Genomic DNA, 18189 nt, shown 5'->3' with positions numbered 1-18189 from the left:
AGTAAATCTGCTACTAACTGCAAACCATAGCTAATGCTTTTTAGCTGACTCTCGCTATCAAATTATTATTTATCCTCAGTAGCACATGCGCCATAAGAATGAGTTACACTGTGGAATTTGCTAAGTAGTTTGGAACTGTCCAGTACATGAAACGGTCATAGCAGAAGGGGTTTGGTACATTTTAAAGCAGACATTTTAGACTGCACAAAAAAATGTTGTTTATCATAAGCCCTGGACTCAGGTGTGGAATTCCTGTTGACTGCAAGTTCTGCATGCAGAGAAAAGAAGAAGTAGGGTCAAGTGGCACTTTTAGAGGATTCAATACCCTTATATAAAAAACCCAACTGTAAATATTAACAGTTAAAAGAAACTTACTGTTCTATCGGAAACTTCTACATCTGTGAAACAAACATGCTGCTACTCAGTTCATCTACTGATAACTGGGATATCTACAGTAAAAAAGAGGTCACATTAACACATTTTCTTGAGATCATTCTATCCAGTCATTCTTCAGCACTTGTTTAAGACTAATCGATACATATAACCACTGTTGAAGCAGTATCTTAGAGAACACAAACTGATCCCAGCGTTTATCTATTTTAGCAGGCATAAATAATTACATAGTTATGTCATTATTAATGCCCAGTGGCGTACATGGTGATTGAACTTGGGAGTCCAACTCCATAGACTGTAAGACAGCAAAATGCCCTGTAAACTGCAGTTTGGAAGATTTAGGTATCACTTACAAAGAGCACACATAGCCATATACTAACACTGCATAGGAATTAAGGTTTTTCTTTTTGTGGCTGTATAATTATTAGGAGAACTAAAACTAGCAAAAACCAGAGAAACAAAATAGTTATAGCTAGTGTAGGTAGGCAAGCATTTACAACAGGCCAATTCTGAGTTCAGTCCTTATTCAGGCAAAACTCCCATTACAGTCCACGAGGCTTTGTGTCTGAGTAAAGCCTGGTGAAAACCTACAGGATTTGCCCTCTGTAGGTACTGTGGTATCATAGCGGTAGCAGTGCCCTGTAAAATAAGGTGATACCAGCTTTTCCTTTGAGTGGCTCTGAACCTGAGCACGATGATGAACTAAATAAAATTGCGAACTTTATAATTGAACAAAACCTACTGTTCCAAACTCTACCCTGGCCTAATCGGGAGACGTTGTGGTTTATTGAATGTAAGGAAGCATTCCTAAGATTTTCAATATACAGTTCAGGACTGGTGCAGAAGCAGCCATCTCGGTTTAATACCTTCAGAGCAATGTTTTGCAGATAATGACGGCTAGGCAAACATGCATGAAATCCTTTACATTAATGGCACTGGCAAAACAGTACATACTATACATACAGTGTAAATACTGTAGGGATGGGTGACTTGCTTCTGTTTTAATACACTTGAACCTTCACCCAGGTTGTTATTTTAGAACCCAAGCTTGTTTTTTTTTCCATTTCCACTCCTGAGCCAGGACAGGGCATGCCAAAATACCACAGGAGAGCATGGTCAGTGTGGTATTTCTGGTAAGGACAGAAAGCAGGAGTGCTGTTAATCTTATGAGAAAGCCTCTTTTCTTTGTGAGTTTTACAGCCCAGTTTTGCACAACTCCCGAGGTCGGTAGAATGTGGAGACACGTCAGAGAAGCTTCCAGGCTTATGGATGCTTCTCCAACCTACATTTGAACCCTGGCCCTTCCAAGGCTCGCCCATCCCTGGGCTATTACCGCAATTACTTCAGAACCACCCAGCCCAATGAGCCAGTGCTCCCTTACCAATCCCAAAAGTATACATGCTGCCTTTCGAAGGGCCCAATCCTGTGTAGGGCAGAGTGCCTTGTCGGAGGTTCCAAACGTCCTCAGCCCCTCAAGGACACAAAGGGACTTAGAGGGGCTCAGCACCTCCTAGGATCGGGCCCTCAGAGTCATCTAGTTCTGAACATGTGAAAGAAAGCTATTTAAAGGGCCAAACCTGATTGGCTGTAGCTGTTGCAGCGAAGGGGACGCTGGTGGCAGGTGTTGTTGCTGCAGACACAGTGGTGGGCGTAGCACCGTGCATCATGGGCACTTTCAGTAGGGAACCATGGAAGCGACATACGGGAGGGTGGAGCATTTATGTAACCATGGCAACATGTGGTGGATTTGGGGGCGTGGCAGGTATCACAGCAACAAGCCATGTGACATCGTCATGAAGGATACACCAGGGCGCAGCATGCAATCACAGTGCAAAGCAAGACAGCGTTGGAAAAAAAATAAACAAGAGAAAAGGGGAAAAGCCAATTACAATTATAATTAAGGAAAAAACTAAAACATTCTCAACACTTAGTACATTTATAAGCAGAACAATGATGTATTAGACTCGAAGGGCCAAATTTCCAAAGGAGGATGGGACGGGGTGTGCTGGCAAAACACTCATGTCACTGCGTGCATGTGGGTGGCCAGACATGCAGCGAATGCAAGTTCCCTTTGTGGGTGCATTTTGGAGAGTGCACCCATCCCAACCGGCTTTGAAAGTTTGCCCCCAATTATGAATTAAAAGTACATGGTGCACTTCATAGCAAATTTTCCAACAAGACATTGTCGTCATGGCACATATTACAGCTACGATCCCACTGGGTAACATGGCTAACAGCTGCAACATCCTTTTAAAGGTGTTCTCTCCCCTCTCTACAACAGGGCCTTCCCCTGGGTACAGAACAGAGCTGATGGCACTATGAATGAGGGACTGGCCACCTGAGCGCTGTACGTACAGATTCACCATGTTTTCTTTCTATACAATTCTAGAGGATTTGGCAAAATTCCCTCTTGGGGTGAGGAGGGGGGAAAAATTCCAAATATTTACAATCCACCTCAACAAAAACAGCCCCCGAAATGATAAATGGACAGTAATTCTATAGACAACCATGACACACAGTAGAGATCTGTAATCTTTCTGTCAGACTCAGAAAGCTTTGCTTTTACATCACACAGCAGTCAGAGGAAGCACTGCCAACACATGCAGATTGCATTCCAGTGGACAGCACTTTATAGAGGAAGGGAGACGGCTGCTTCCTGAGGAACTGGTGGGGACTTTACGAGCTACGACTGCCCTTGCAAACGTGTGCAATAAAGAGAAGAGCATGAAGATCTGCTCAACCCTTGCTTCTCATGCCAGAGCCCCACTAGCATCAGCGGGAGTTAGACAAGCACCTAATGGGGAGTAGAGACCCGTTTCAACTGGCCATACATTGGCCTGGTGATATTCAGGTGAGTTTAGTATACATTCAGCAAAGGGGATTCCTGTTAAGAGCTTGCTGGCAGGCATTGATAATGGCGTGCACCCGTCTGTCCTGATCCCAGCCTCTCTGCTGTGGATCGCTAGCTGCCAGCAGCCCTGCTTACACAGATACAGACCATGGTTGTGTATGTGATTTTCTGTCATACCCTAACAGTGTCACAGGCTCCCTGCACAGCCCTGGGGGAGATGCTGGAAGGACTTTAGATCTGTCCTCTGCCCTGGCTGCAGTTATATAAACAGTCTTGGGGTCTAAAGGTGTGGGTTGGGGTGGGTGCTCCACCCAATGATGGGGGAATGGGAAACGAGGAGGGCCCTGCACCTGGCAACTGGGGGACAGGGATCAGGGAGGGCCCGCATCCAATGACTGGGGCATCGGGCAGGATGCACTTGGGACTGGAAGTGTGTGTTAGGGCACACTCCGAAGCTGGGCCTTTGATCACTCCCTGTAGCCTTAATGGAAAAGCTATGAACCAAGGTACACACACTCTTTTAGGGCAACATCCCATATGCTTTCTTCTCCAGCTGTCTGATAGGGACCCCGTTAGCAGGCTCCCAGCTTTACTCCTCAGAGCAAGGGCGAGTTACAGGACCTGATACTGCTCTCAGCGCAGCCTGAGCGGGCGGTAAGTGCATTGATGTCAGTGGAATCTTCTGAGAGCAGAATCGGGCCCAGCACCCGGGAGATGGGCACTCCACCAGGCCTTCATGCTCGGAAGCAGAAGCAGTCCAGCCGGGTGTGCGTCTGCATTCTCCTTGCACTGCTCTTGCCTCAGCCTGGAACAGTACACGAAGCAGCAGAGCCCACCACATCCATGGGATCTGGTTGCCCAACTCTTCCGGAAGCAAGTCAATGCTGGAACCAGCGCCTGGCTCCACAGGCTGGCAACCTGCAGGCGTACAGGGCTCTGAAAGTCATGGCCACCACCGGGTGTTATGGCCTACTGGGTAGGAAAGGAGTTTTGCGCAGCTCAAGAGGTTGGTAACAAAAGCAATAGCACTTAACTCATTTCTGCTAATAGGCTTTCAGATCCCCCCGCACCTGCCCAACCTGTGCTCCTTGGAGAGTCTACATTCGTTTTAGAACTACTGCTCCACCCCTCCCCAATGGTATGGTCTGAGAGCACTGGACTATTACTGGTCTAGCTCCATCCCAGAGCGAAGGCCGAAAGTCCATCCTTAACTTACCCTGCTACACCCAGCTATGAGGGCGAGTGAGGAGCCTCCCCCTACGGTTTGCACAACGTCTGATTCTTAATATGAACCAGGCACAATTACAGTGGGTATATGGGTCACGACATTCTGAGCCTGAACTCTCTGGTTCCAGCATTGACAGCAGTTTCTCCTTAGCATTTCCTTCTCGGGTGGGGTTCAGTCACAGTGTCAGTGTTATCTTGACATGGGTTTGGGGATCTGCACAGCACACAGACAATTTCCTCAGCAGCATATTTAAGAGGCAGATCTCCAGCTGGCGCAAACCAGAACAGCTCCGCTGACTTACAGAGCCATGCAAATTTACGGCAGCTGAGGGTCTGGGCCTCAGTGCATCTCTGATTAGAACAATATTATTTTTTCAAAAAAATCAGCGTTAAGAGAGATTAAACATTCTTAGAGGCGGGACTCAAATCCAACCTACAATGTGCTGGATGCCTGATAGTCAAGCCACAAGAATCGTCCCATGGCCATTTCCTTTCACTACATGGCCAAATTCAGACCACAAAGATACTTGTGCGTAAAGCAGATCGTTTTGTTAGTCACATGAATTACCGCGTTGCACAGAAATGAAAGGGATACAACCATCTGAGCCATCAAGACGACTGGATAGTCAATCACACCACTCAGCCACCCACGTTCTCACGGACGCACAGTAACTCGCTGTCTCTTTCAGGTTAGGGAAAGTTGAGAAGTTTGTGTAGAGAAACCTACCAACGCTTGCAGTGGGAGTCATGCACAGTACTGACCCTGCACACCATGCAGTGAAGCGTGGAAAGATGAACAAAAGGGATATTTCATTAGTGAAGCGTTAGTGTTAGAAATAACTTTACTCAAAGCAGGTGTTCTCTTTGCAGCATTCAGTATTAAAGCACATGCAAAAACAGATTCTGCATATTGATACGTAGATATTTTAAACTCAGTTTTAAGATCACAGCAAACCAAAATCATTCTTGGATTCTTGGGTAGAGAATATATTTCCCCTACCCCTCTCGGAATTAAGTGATGAGTTGCACCATGAGAGTTGGGGTCAGTCTGGACTATTTAATATCAAGCATGTCAGTTTCTTTTTTGGAGGGTGGGGGGAAGAATGGATATTTTAGCACAATTAACACATCACTTTACAAATATACAAACTGATCATGCTAAAGACAGTGTTTCACTTGCAAGAATTGCACCTTCTGAAGTCTTTGTCTGGTGTAAGATGGGCAAGACAGCAGGACAGGCAAAGAGGTTACTCTGCAAGCAGGTGTCGTTTGTTTAAAGTCTCTATATTAAGCTGAAAGAGGCAGTTTGTCTGGTCTTGATACAGCCATAACAGTGGTGCTATTTCAGACATATGCAGTGACTTCCTTCGTGCAGCGCCCCAAATGATCAACTGTGCACCTGATCACTGTATAACTGACACAGGAAAAACGAATCGATGCAAACATTTTACCTGGCCTCACGCTGGCACAGTCTGCCTGGCTGTCACCCTCCAACCCAGAAACTAGTGTCTGAATGGAGCTGACCGCATAAAAGCAGAGGCCAAACTGCAGGGCTGCAGTGATGATGAACGTTCATACGATGGGGTGAGAGGCTGCAGCCCTATGGAAAACCAACATATAGTGCAGCAGTGTGGGATGGGAATATTTTGATGGCTAAGGTCGACTCTTCGGTTCTTTGGAGCATCAAAGAAATCTGCATTTACTGGATTTGCTTTAAAAAAAACAAACACACTTATTTTCTGGTTGATGATTTGGTCTGGTCAGACCAATGCTAAAGTCTCCAGATACTAGCAGGTGCCAGCAAATAGCCCTACTGTGCATCAGGCCCATGTGTGACTCCATTGTCATTAATGGGAGTTGAGCCTGCATGGGTCAAAGGCATGATATGGCCATAAGAGTTTGAAGCAAAAGCTGTTGTTATTGTGCTAACACCACTAATACGCCTCGCTATGTAGATTTTGGTCACCGTGTTTCAGGAAGCTGAGACATGGAGCCAGGCTGAGTGACATGGCCTGTTAAGAAATTCTCAGTGCTGTCTGATGAGAGGCACCTCAGGAATCAGACAAAACATATACCCCAGCGGAAGGAATAGGTCCTTTGGCATCTAAAGGAGTTGCTCTGAGGTCAGCCCAACACTGCAAATAGTACTTTGCAGAGTACAATTAGAGATGCTTTCTACTTGCTCTCTGTCTGTCAACATAAAAAGCTACTAAACTGGAAGAAGTCTTATCCATTCCTGAAATCTGATTATTTTGAATTTAACGTGTGAATATTCCATCTTCTCTTTCCTAAAAGTTGTTGGCCTCTTTCCTTTATTAGCCAAAAACCAGAATATGCATGAAAAAGGGTTTAGGTTTCGGGAATCCAGATTTGATCGTCTAACTTGACAGCAGAAACTTCCTGTGGAAGGCAGATCTCATATCCCATTGCTCTCCCTCACTGGGCCATCTCTGGCTCTGAGGAGTTTTACCACCAACTTCATCTGGGACAGGCACAGGCCCACGATGGATTAATTTAAAAGGTGCTGTCAGAGGGAGGTTTTTGTGTATTTCTGTAAATATCATTGGGCAGGTGAATGTTTTTCAATGTTTAAAAAATAAAAAAAAAACTAGGCACAAATTCTATGATGCTTTGGCAAGGAAAATAATATTACCATCGAGAATGTTCTCAAATCAGCCGTGAATAATAACTTAACTGGCTAGTTGACGGTCTTATACCCCCACGCCCCAGTCAATATCTTTATTTATGTATGAATAACTGAACTGCATCTTTCAGTTTTATCTGGAGACTTTAAAGGCAGAATAAAAGCTTGGGAGTTAAACTGCTTTTAAAAAGGCCAAAAAACTGGCAAGAGGGAAATGTATGCCTTTAAGAAAGGATTTATGTAATTTACATGTATTAAAATGAGCCATTTCCTCTTTAAACATTGGGGCAGCTGAAACATTTAGAGTCACTGAGCTGTAATCACAAAGACTGGATGGATTAGATAGATACCTGAAGTTTTAAAAAGGGACACACAATTTTTCTAGAGAGGGATACAAAATACGTTGAAGTGACCTGATAGTGCTACCCAAGAGTCCAGGAAGCAGTTTGGGATTCACCAACTGAACGATAAAGATGAGCAACAAGTAGTATGAATTAGAGAAACATCTGGCCATTCGTCCTCATTTGATTACAAAAAGAATGACCAAGAAGGTACCTTTAAAAGTATGAAGCTTTGAATTGTAGTAAGTGAAGGAAAAAGTCAAACAACAAACATTAACATTCTGTGGCTTTTGTAAAAGAAACACCCCACACCGCTGTTCTGTATACATTTTGCTAAGGTCTGTTACAAATCCACTCATTAGCTCACTCTCTAGGAGAACACTTCTTGTACCAGAAAGAATGACGGAGAAAGTGACAAGAGGCCTTACCTGTAGGGATAAATGCAGGCTGTTGCAACTGCATGCTAGCTAGAGCCTGTTGGTAGTGGAAAACGCTCGGGTTAAAGACTGTGGTGGCACCATTGTTTTTTTCAAGTGCTGGCCTCTTTGGTAAAGGTTGAAGTGCACCAGGCGGCAGGGCCTGTGGATGAGGGATTCGTTAAAGACAAGTAGCAAAAAAAGGGAAAACAAAATTAGACAAAGCATGCAATAAATATGATGGAGCCTGGCCTGCAAATCTCCTGCAACTGTATCAATTTAGCAAGACAAGAAACAGAAGAGCAGCTAATCATGGTGAAGTAGTAGGTAAAGTCACAGGTTTACTAGGTAAGCAGTTAGTAAAGACAAGAAGAGAGGGTCCAAAAATAAGAGCACTAGGAATGCTAAGGAAGCTTCTCAATCGGACTGATTTATGCGCACAGGGAAAAGAAGGAAATCATTTGGGCAGGACACAACAAAAAGCAGTTGCAGGCAACAAGTATTTTAAAACGATCAGCGAAGAGAAACACAGACAGCAATTTAGAATGAGAAGATTAGCATAAGCAACAGCGCAGCAGAAAAAATGAGATGCTTGCCTCTGCTAATGTTGTTTGTTTAAATATCTGCCTATGTGTGAGAGCATATTTACATGGAGATTGTATTTGTACTAGGGTGGCAAAGTGGTAGCAGCTGCCAGTTATATGCCTGGGTTTCTACTCGTTACTAGAGATGATGAACAATACTTAATATTGGGCCTGATTCTCCTTTCACTTACGACAGCTTTACACCTCTAGCAATGACCTTGACTTCAGCAGAGTTGCACCTGATTTACAGTAATGTAAGTGACACGAGCATCAGCCCTTTATGGTTTTATGTTCTTTAGAATATAAATATTTCTTGCTGACAGTTTATATGGAACATGTCTAGTGACAAGGCTGGGGTTTGTCTTCCTAAGCAGCAAATCTTCTCCTTTTGTTCTATCACATTACAGCACCTCCACTCAGTCAAACCTGTTTCATGATCAGACTTTAACCTAGCTCAGGAGCTTTTCTTGGTAAGTTACTCATCCTTCATAAAGTGTGTCTCAACAACACAGTTGTAAGTCAAGTTCTTAGGAAACAAGGAGCACGGCTAATGATTTACAGCTTTTCATTGTACCAAGGGAGAGAATTTCATTCCCCGCCCCTCCACACACATTGTGATAGGAAAGGCTGCCTTTCAGTTACCCCTACAATCCTTCTGCATGTAAATTTCCTTTGACTTCATTGAGATTTCAGGCAAGTGGAAGCCATACAGGATCAGGTAGTTTCTGCCTGGCTGATGGAATGTAGCAAAGAGATGGCTGGCAAATAGGATTATCTGTTTCAATCACTCCTATTTCTTCAAATGAATGCAAGTCAAGGTTCTGAAGCAAAAAGAGCTTTAGCTAACAAAGGGTTAAGGCTACACACAGAGCACATGTCAAACGACACGAGGAAAGCAGCTTATAAATGGCATGAATGGAAATATACAGTAGACTCTATCCATTAAAACTTCCAACCGTTTGTCGCTGCACAGAAACAGGTTTCACTGAAGTTTTAAACTGCTACAGGAGACTGCGCATCTGAGAAATGTCCAACCAGGTACCTCCAGGGAAAATGTGACGACCTTATGCCTGTGTTCCCAGGGCTATTTTTGTTTGGGTTTTTGTTCCAATGCAATCAATTTACCAGAAGCAATTCTACTTGCAAAAGCTGCTCTCAGATAAGCACACCACTCCCACTGAAGCCTGTGTGTATCCAAGGGCAGAATTTGGACGAGGAGTATCTCTCTAGACTTAGCTGGTCAATTATGGAGACAGCAAGTGTAAGTGGTTTAAAGTTTTCAAATGTGGGTACTGAAAGGTAAGCACTTAAATCCACATTTAGAGACCTATCAAAGAGGCCTCATTTATAGAGGTGCAGAACCTGAACATTTCATATTTCCCTGATAATTATGGGATAAAGAGACTTTCTCCCTGAAGACTATATATACGGTCATCCTACATAAACATAGAACATGTATACGTATACGTATGTATGTGCTGTTCCTCCATTCTTGAGCCCGGCCCCTCCACTTCCTTGAAAGAAGGTATGCTGTTTCACACCGACCGAAGATCTGGCCCATGTAGGCTCATATATGAATCACGGCCAAAAGGAAAAACCTTCTTTTTCAGGTATTTCCCCAAAAACTCAGATAGGAGGTCACTAATTACAGTGAAGCAGCTTGCCATCTGCCTGGTAGAGAACCACAGACTCACTGCCCTACTGAACAAGGGCACATGTGGTATCGCATGGGAACTATCCAGAGTTCAGATGTTAGAGATAGCATCTGGGTGCCTGTCTCTGCTTCCATTTCAGAGCTGTCAGCCAGGTGATGGCCTTTGGGCTGTTCAGTTCCATGACGGCTCTCCCAGGGTGGCTGTCAGTTTGCTGGGAAGAGACCCTGAAGACACTTCCCTGAAGTGCCTGACTGCCATATATGCTACCAGGCGGGGCAAAGATTGGGGAAAGGTGGAGGATTTGGGTGGGAAACATCCTCCTGTCAGGATGTGTGTTGCTTCTCCAGGCAGTCTACAAAGCTCCAGTGTTCTGTGCTGTTGAAGCCACTGGACCCATGATTTGGCCTGAAGTAAAGAGCAATACCATATCGAATTGAAAAGGCAGGGCGTGTGTGGAGAGGCAGAGCTGGAATCTGGCCAGGACATTGGGGGCAAACAAGACTAAATCTTGTGAGAAATGGGACGAGATCTTTAATGGCTTCAAACAGTCAGGGCCTGGGGTTCAGCAGCTCATGGGGACAGTGCCACTTCCGGTGGCACATTTCCCATGCTATCGTGCACTGATTCCCCAGGGGACAGCCTGACCTGCTGAATCAGCCAAGACGCTCCCTGCAGCACCCACACTGGGCAGCAAGGGGGTCATGTGCAGCCTGTGAATGGTGAGCTGGACCGTGCTCAGGCAGGGATGTCAATTATTTGTGATTCGTGCTCTGTGATGGGTCACCTAAACGACATGGGATAGTTTCTGCTCCCTGGCCTGATTGAGGCTGACCTGCATTTGTGTGCTAGTCATCCCTGCGTTCACACATGAATACAGGTATGGCAAAGAGAGTCATTCCTCAAAGCAGCGTGTAAAGAAACCTTTATGTCTGAATGGCTGAGTGACAGTGGATAAAAACAGGATGCTGCCCGCCTGGCTGAATCCAAATACGATTCAGAACTGGCCAACGTGTTGGTTAATAATTTCCCCTCTTACTTATGCTGTTCATGCAGGATGTTTACTAGCCACTCAAAGTTTTACTTTGACAGCAATCTCTTTGGGGCAGGGATTGTCTTTTTGTTCTGTGTTTGCACAATGGCTCCTGGCCATGACTAGAGTTCCTTGTGATATGGTAACACAAATAATACATAATAATTTCAAAGGGACTGAGGAGGGCACTCCATAAATATCAGAAGCAACCTGAGCACTCTCTTTGTCAGATGATTTTTATACACTACCCTAGGAAATTATTTTTTTGGTGCAGGATCCAACACCAAATGTTCCAAAATCCAGGCTGTTCTGAGGACAGCAGCGTGGCTGCAGGCAGCAAGCACTCAGCTATTCCATGGTAGGAAGACTATTAAAGTTACTTAAGCATTTTGGGCTAGAGGCCAGATCTGTAAAGATATTTAGGTGCCTGGAGATGGAGATAGGTGCTGAGTGGAATTCTCAAAAGCCCCTAGAGCCCAGATCCACAAAGGTGCCCTCTCTGCATCTTTAGGAACCCAAATACCTTTAAAAATCTGACCATATCTCCTCCAGTGCAGTGGTTTTCAACCTGTGTAAGATTTCCAATAGGGTCCACACCTCCATTCAAAAGGTTTTAGGGGTCCACAAATGAAAAAAGGATGAAGACCACTGCTCTAGTCTGTCCACGTTCTGCTTCCGAGGATGGAGAGGGGAGAGTCAACGTGAGTTCTTTTCCACCTGTCATGCCTCCAGGACTGGGAGTGGTGGTTTTTGGGAGGACATGACATCCACGGCGGGAATTCTCAGATAGCCAGCCAGGCTGGCTTTGTGCCAGCTGACTGGCACAAATCAGCTACAGCAAGAGCCAGCAATAGGCCTTTGTTGTTTCCTTTTTGTACGCTCTAACTCTGATGGCAGTGAATGGAAGCTGGTGCCCTAACAAGATTTCCTAGGTAGCTGTTGAGAGTGTTATTCAATATTCTGATGGGGAATTCTACTGCCCATTTAAACAAAAATATGAAGTCTTAAAGGGTCCTTGCCCTAAAAATTACACCTCTATTGTAAAACATTCACCCAATAGAGGGTTTAAACAAATGTGTTAATCTCTCAACCTCTAGACTAGCTGATCAGCCACCGACCAGAACCAACTCCCATGGAAATCGGTGGGAATCTTCCCAGAGATGTCAATGGGCTTTGGAGAAGGTTCTAAATCTGGGCCCTGTCCTCTTCAGTGTGTCCCTTTAAGGATTGTAATTACTAGCAAAAAATTGCAGTGTCCAGTGAGTTTCCTGTTTCCTTCAGTGGTAAACATTTCCATTCCTCTCCCAGAGGGATGGTTTCTTTTCCTAGGCTGTCATGGTCACTGCCTTTGAGGAAGAAGTGGGTAAAACAGTATCTCAAATGGGGCGGATCGAAATCCCAAGTTTTTGGAAAATCTCAACAAGACTGAACAGATTAAGAAAAAAATAACTAGTAAAAATTAATATCCTGTCGTACAGCCCACAAAAAACAAAAAAACCTCAGCCTGAAACAACTGGCAATAAAGCCCTCACTGTTGGGGTTTCTAAGGATAAGGCGGCTGGACACATGACAAGAGTGGCTTGAATGGTGTCTCCATATTTAGGCTTGGAAGGATTGGATTTTTAATCAGTAATTGTTGGTAAGCGGTGATTTCACCGTAAACACACACACGGATGAAAAAATATTTCCATTGAGAACAAATGACATTTGCAGATGAGCAAAGTAGGAAAAATGCTGCTTGAGAACATATTAGGGTTTGATTTAAGGCTATTTACTTGTAATTGTGACATGTGATGTTGGAAATTTGTGTTCTAGCAGTTTTAAAACTTTAACTTTTTTTAATCTCAGTGTCCACTGTCATTAAATAATTGTCTGATCTTCCTATTGTCTGAAATCCGCCCCCCTTAATTTCCTGCAACTGTGAAAATTTACATCAATAAAAATAAAAAAAGCTTAAAACCCATAATTTTGTGTAACCGTCCAAATTTAAATCAATAAACACTGAAAAAAATGCTTAAAAATATCAGTATTATCCCTCAAAATGATAAAAAAACAAAATGACAGAATTCTGCCAAGCCTATCTATATTGTAGTCCCAGGGTTCTCTGACACATTCAATGCCTTTCAGAAAGGAGGTGTGAAAGACATCCTACTATGCCCCATGTTTCACAATCCCACAGATGCTGGTGTTTGAAAACAGGCGGATTAAAAACAGTGTGATAATTAAATGGCTCCAGAAATGCATCTGGGTTTCCTGAAGAAAAGCTCAGATCATGAATATTTTCCAAAGGCCTAAACAGAGAAATGCACTGTTTGGGCACGGACTGTCGTGTCTGAAAGAACGTTGTAACATTTCAGCTCAGGATGGGCAGTCTCCTCATGGCGCAACACAAAGTAACCAATGAAAAGGTATTCATGCAATCTAAGATGGTCACATGCAAAGCAAGAAGGTGAAAGGTCCAAGTACCAGGTCAAAGGTTGCCTCGAGGGGTCGCTTCAGTGATCTGACAGCTGGCTGAGTCTTAATTAGCAGGCAGCGAGCACATGATGGCAATGGGCCAAAGGGGGGGTTCAAGCACGACAACAAAAAACAGCAAGCAAAGGTGCGTCAAAAGGAGAGCAACATTGTGGATAGGTGAAGAGAAAAAAAAAATGAATGCATTATACAATATATTAAAAAGACTAGGCATGCACAACATGGGGGGTTCGCTACAGTTAATTAGTCAGCTGTTTTCTCTTGGCAATCTTTAAGGTCAAAGCAATCCCCCTCACAGATCACAGAAAGCATTTGACCTAACTAATTTCACTGCAGCTCATGATGTATCAGCCTATAGCTACTTCAGAATTAGTTGGTGGACCTGAGTTCTTTTTAAACCATGTTTTTCATGCTTTATCCAATGATATGGCTCGGCATGCCAGACTTAGGGCTTGAATCTGCAGCGACACAGCACACGTGAGTCAGTGGGGACTGCTCGTGAAAAGGAAGGCGTGCCTGCTCAGGAAGGGTGCTCTGGCACATGCTTAAGTGTTTTTCTGAATTGGGGCCCAACAGCCTGATCTGAATCCCACTGACTTCAGCAGAGTGAGATCAGGCCCCAAGTGAGTAAAGTTACTTGTGCATTAAGTGCCTGCAGGATGGGCCTTTCAGATAGATCTTCCTGAGCTTTTAGGAGATGAATGGATCCACAATCTACTTGACAGGGGCTTGTTCAGATGCTTTGCATCATATGTGATTCTTGATGAAAGCTCAGAAGCCATTCTTTTCTTTTTTAAATTATTATCACCAGATACAAGAAATGCATCAAATCTCCAAAACTGAATGAATAATGGAAACTGTTTTTGTAGTAAGTGTGTTGCAACAAGCAATCAATAAATATTTTAAAGGTACTAGTTAATGGCATACAAATAGGGTTAATTACTTTGATGACAGGAGCCGGCAGCATGAATAAAACATGCATTGGCTTTAATTTAGTGTAAGTGTCCTAGGTAACTAGTAAAAAGTAAAAACACATGAGTTTACATTTTCCTGACCAAAGATCTGAGTGAAGTAGAGCTGTTCTTTCAACAACAAAAATAATCAAGAACTGCTACTCCCCTCCCTTTTTACAAATAAACTGTGTAGGGCAGATAAACCCTAATATAAATTGGTTCCTCATATACATCCTTCCATGGATTCTACTAGAGGACAGCTGTTTTATTCATATAATCCAGGGCACACGTAATATTGCTTAGTGCCTGAAGGATAATTGCTTCCAGTTTTTGCATTATGTTTCATCATGAATGGAAAGTACCCTCTCTTGCTATCTGCGGGGAAAGTTGCTCCATAAAAGCCAATTAGTCTTAATTCATTAGCATTTCTAAATCAGCAAAAGAAGAACCGTTTTCAATATTAAATATCCATACAAGAATGCACAATAGCAATAACTCCTCCTCCAGACACAGTACCTCATGTCTGCAACTGGGCTTTGCTACCTTTTGAAATGTACTTATGGTACCATATCCTCAGCTGTGTAAATGGATGCAGCTCCACTGAAGTGAACAGAGCTGCATCCATTTACACTCTGGCCCATGCGTACTAAAGCTCCCTTGGCTTGTTTTTAGACCTTTATTTATCACTATGCTGCTTTGGGATGCAAAGACTCCAATTAAAATGCACTCAGAACTTGATTCTGTCTGGTGCTGAGCACCACCTTCTAGCTACGGAGCATCTTCATCTCCCTTTGACTTAAGGGAATCATCGCCTCAGAGGACTGAGCCTTAATAACAGCACAATGCTGCTTAGTTTTCTAGAATCAGCGGGTGAAATCCTGGCTCCACTGAAGTCAACAGTTTTGCCATTGACTTGAATGGGGCATGTATATTACCCATTCAGTTTGTAATCAGATTGGCTTTGCACATTATTCAGACTAAAATGGTAGCCCAGGCTTGCACAGGGAAAAGTTTGTGTTCATTGTTAGTGAAGTTGCATTAATGTTTGATGCATTTCACTCCATAATGTCACGTCAGAAGACCATGAGCTTTGCCATCACATCCCCAAACAATGAGATACGATACATCATGCTACACTGATTACAATGAAGGGATGGAGAGATGGACACACTCTCAGCTCATCACACAGACTTTTCCTAATACTTAGCATCACTTTTCTACTTCCTGCATATATAAAATCTTTTCATAATGGCTCTATGGTTTGATACAGCAGGTCATGCCCTTACCATTGCAGTTGCAGCTGTCTGGTTCACCTGGTGTTGAGCTGCCTTGATTTTGGCTTGCAGGTGTGCAGGGGGATGAAAGTACTTGCATTTCTCCCTAGAGCATCGGCCTTTGATGTAATCCATGCAAACTGTAACAGTGTTTTCATTTGTGTCTATCATTGCAATATCTATGGGGTGAGCATAACGGCAATCGTTCTCACCACGTGTGCAATTTCCACGCTGAAACTCTCGGCAAACCTTAAAAGAAAGTCACATAGTTGAGCACGACATTGAGTTAGCCTTCTCTCAGCATGTTCAACCAGGGATGGCAGTTGAGAGGGTTGCCTTACACTCAGCAGAGCTGTGGTTCTGACTCTACACCCTTTAGTCCTGCTGGGTAGCACTTCACAGTGCTATTCCCCATCAGTCCGGATGCAGAATCATGATCTGGGCTATTAACAATGGTAACAGGAAGCGTGGAACAGGACACGTGCAGAATTTAAACTTCCCAGGGTAAATTTTGGCTCCACTGAAGTCAATGGGTGTTTTGGCATTAACGTCCAGGGGCAAGTATTTTAGCCCTACCTTTAAGCTACATTTTAATTTCTGCCATTTTTGCCTTACTGAGATCTGAGTTTAAAAATATTCAGCAGAAAAGCATTCTCTCAAGCAATACATTAATGTACAAGGAGTAAGCTACTAACATTTGCAACAAGTCCTGCCTAAGGATATGCTGATCATTTTTCCCAATAAAACTGACCCACCAGTTACATGACAATGAGTTTGATGACAATGCATTAAAACCCAATAATGTGCTCTGAAGGCACCGACGGAACTGCCATCTTTGTGAAGGACAAGTTATTCCTTATACATTATGAATAACAAAATTTCAAAGGCACAGAGCCACATTTCTGTAAAATGGATCTTCAAGGTTTCCCTGATCTGGGGAATTTAGAAAGATCGCTAACTGATATATTGGGTCAAAATTCAGATGTCCTGATGCTAGTGGTCTCAGTTACACTCACTTATATGCTCAGGGACGGGTCAGAAGGACTGCAGCAGGAAAAGCAATCCCCCGGAGGGTGTAAAGGTGGAAGACAAAGAAGGGTGGTGGCTGAGGATTGAGTGACATTTTTTACACTGACGTCCTGAGAGATAATTTACACCAATGTTTGTGACCTCCTTGGAATTTGGGCCATTAGCCCTTAGCTCCTAAAATGTACTTTCTGTCTAAACTCAGCCCTTCTTTAGGTTTTCAACATACATACAGTATTAACACTCCCCAGGGTGCCCCCTAAATAAACACTGACTACACCGAGGAGGGTTGTCTTATTGGAAAAGACGTCTTTATGCTCAAAATGTTCATTCAATATTACACTTAAACTCCATGACCACCAACCCCCTCCCCACCCAACCTGGCCTCCTTAGAAGTGCAATGCCGTAAGTCTGAAGGGAAACAAAATGAACACTGCCACCTCAGCAAGTGTCATTCGCATAGGGCCTGATCCAACTTCCCTGGAACTCAGTGAGAGTCTTTGTATCGACTTCAACAAGAACTGGACTGGGTCCAACTTAAAAAGAGGGAAGAGGCTGTCACCTCCTGTCCAGATTCTTATTCGAAGCATGTCTAACCTAACTCATCACTAAGGAAAGTTCTGCCTTAGGTGAGGTCACCCATTCACTTCTAAGTGTAACACCCATAGAAAGTGATTTTATCTGATTGTGACCTAACAGAAAAAAGTAAGACACCAAAGCACACTGAAATCAAGGGAGAGACCAAGCTCACAAGTTTCCAGCAACTTTGGCTTGGGCTCACAATGAGCACTGCAGGGTGTCGTAGCACCAACAACTTAAAAACTTCTTAACTCAGAGCAAGGGTCTCAAAATAGCATGCCTTGCAAAGAAAGGGGGTCAGATTCTGCCCTGACACACACCTGTGCATTGAAGGCCACAATGCTGTTCTGGATTTACATTGCTGCAACAGGGAGCAAAATCTGGGGCCCCTTAAATCCCCTTCCATAATATTGTGTTTTACAGTCCACATACCTCCAATTTATCCGTACGCATCAGTTTCTGAGCAACAGAGCCTCCCGGTACTGTAACAGTAGGATTTCCGGAAACCAAGACAGGCGTATTTGGTAAAAGCTCTGCAGGAACCAAGCCCATCCCAGGAGAAACATGACTTAGGTAGGGACTAAAAGCCATGGTGGGACTAGTTGCAAGTGATGGAGTCACAGGAAACGTAGTCTGCATGTAAGAAAAAGGAAAAATATGTTATCACAATGCTCGGTCTTGGATTATGGCAGTCAAAGTCTAGTTTGTAACACTGGAAACCCTTGTAGACAGCGTGGTTAG

At 43.8% G+C, this 18189-nt stretch overlaps 1 protein-coding gene across 5 annotated transcripts in view; it reads right to left on the bottom strand.

Annotated features, from left to right (window-relative positions):
* The window catches only part of MBNL3 (muscleblind like splicing regulator 3), an 84314-nt gene that overhangs the window by 12125 nt on the left and 54000 nt on the right, over positions 1 to 18189 (bottom strand). For 2 of the 5 annotated variants that reach the window (XM_084638550.1, XM_084638551.1), the window contains exons 3-9: positions 17881 to 18081; positions 15856 to 16092; positions 13608 to 13661; positions 7885 to 8035; positions 5199 to 5234; positions 1971 to 2065; positions 376 to 449 (exon numbers count right to left, since the gene is read on the bottom strand). In XM_084638550.1, the coding sequence (XP_084494676.1) occupies positions 393 to 449; positions 1971 to 2065; positions 5199 to 5234; positions 7885 to 8035; positions 13608 to 13661; positions 15856 to 16092; positions 17881 to 18081 (831 nt within the window). In that variant the 3' untranslated portion in view covers positions 376 to 392. The remainder of the gene's footprint in view (positions 1 to 375; positions 450 to 1970; positions 2066 to 5198; positions 5235 to 7884; positions 8036 to 13607; positions 13662 to 15855; positions 16093 to 17880; positions 18082 to 18189) is intronic. The other 3 variants (XM_084638552.1, XM_084638553.1, XM_084638554.1) reach the window with 3 other exon arrangements.

This window comes from Lepidochelys olivacea (genome assembly GCF_965140295.1).
Source record: "Lepidochelys olivacea isolate rLepOli2 genome assembly, chromosome: 9".
NCBI classification, from domain to species: domain Eukaryota; kingdom Metazoa; phylum Chordata; order Testudines; family Cheloniidae; genus Lepidochelys; species Lepidochelys olivacea.
The sequence above is the reverse complement of the archived record's forward strand: the minus strand, read 5'-3'. Positions and strand labels throughout refer to the sequence as shown.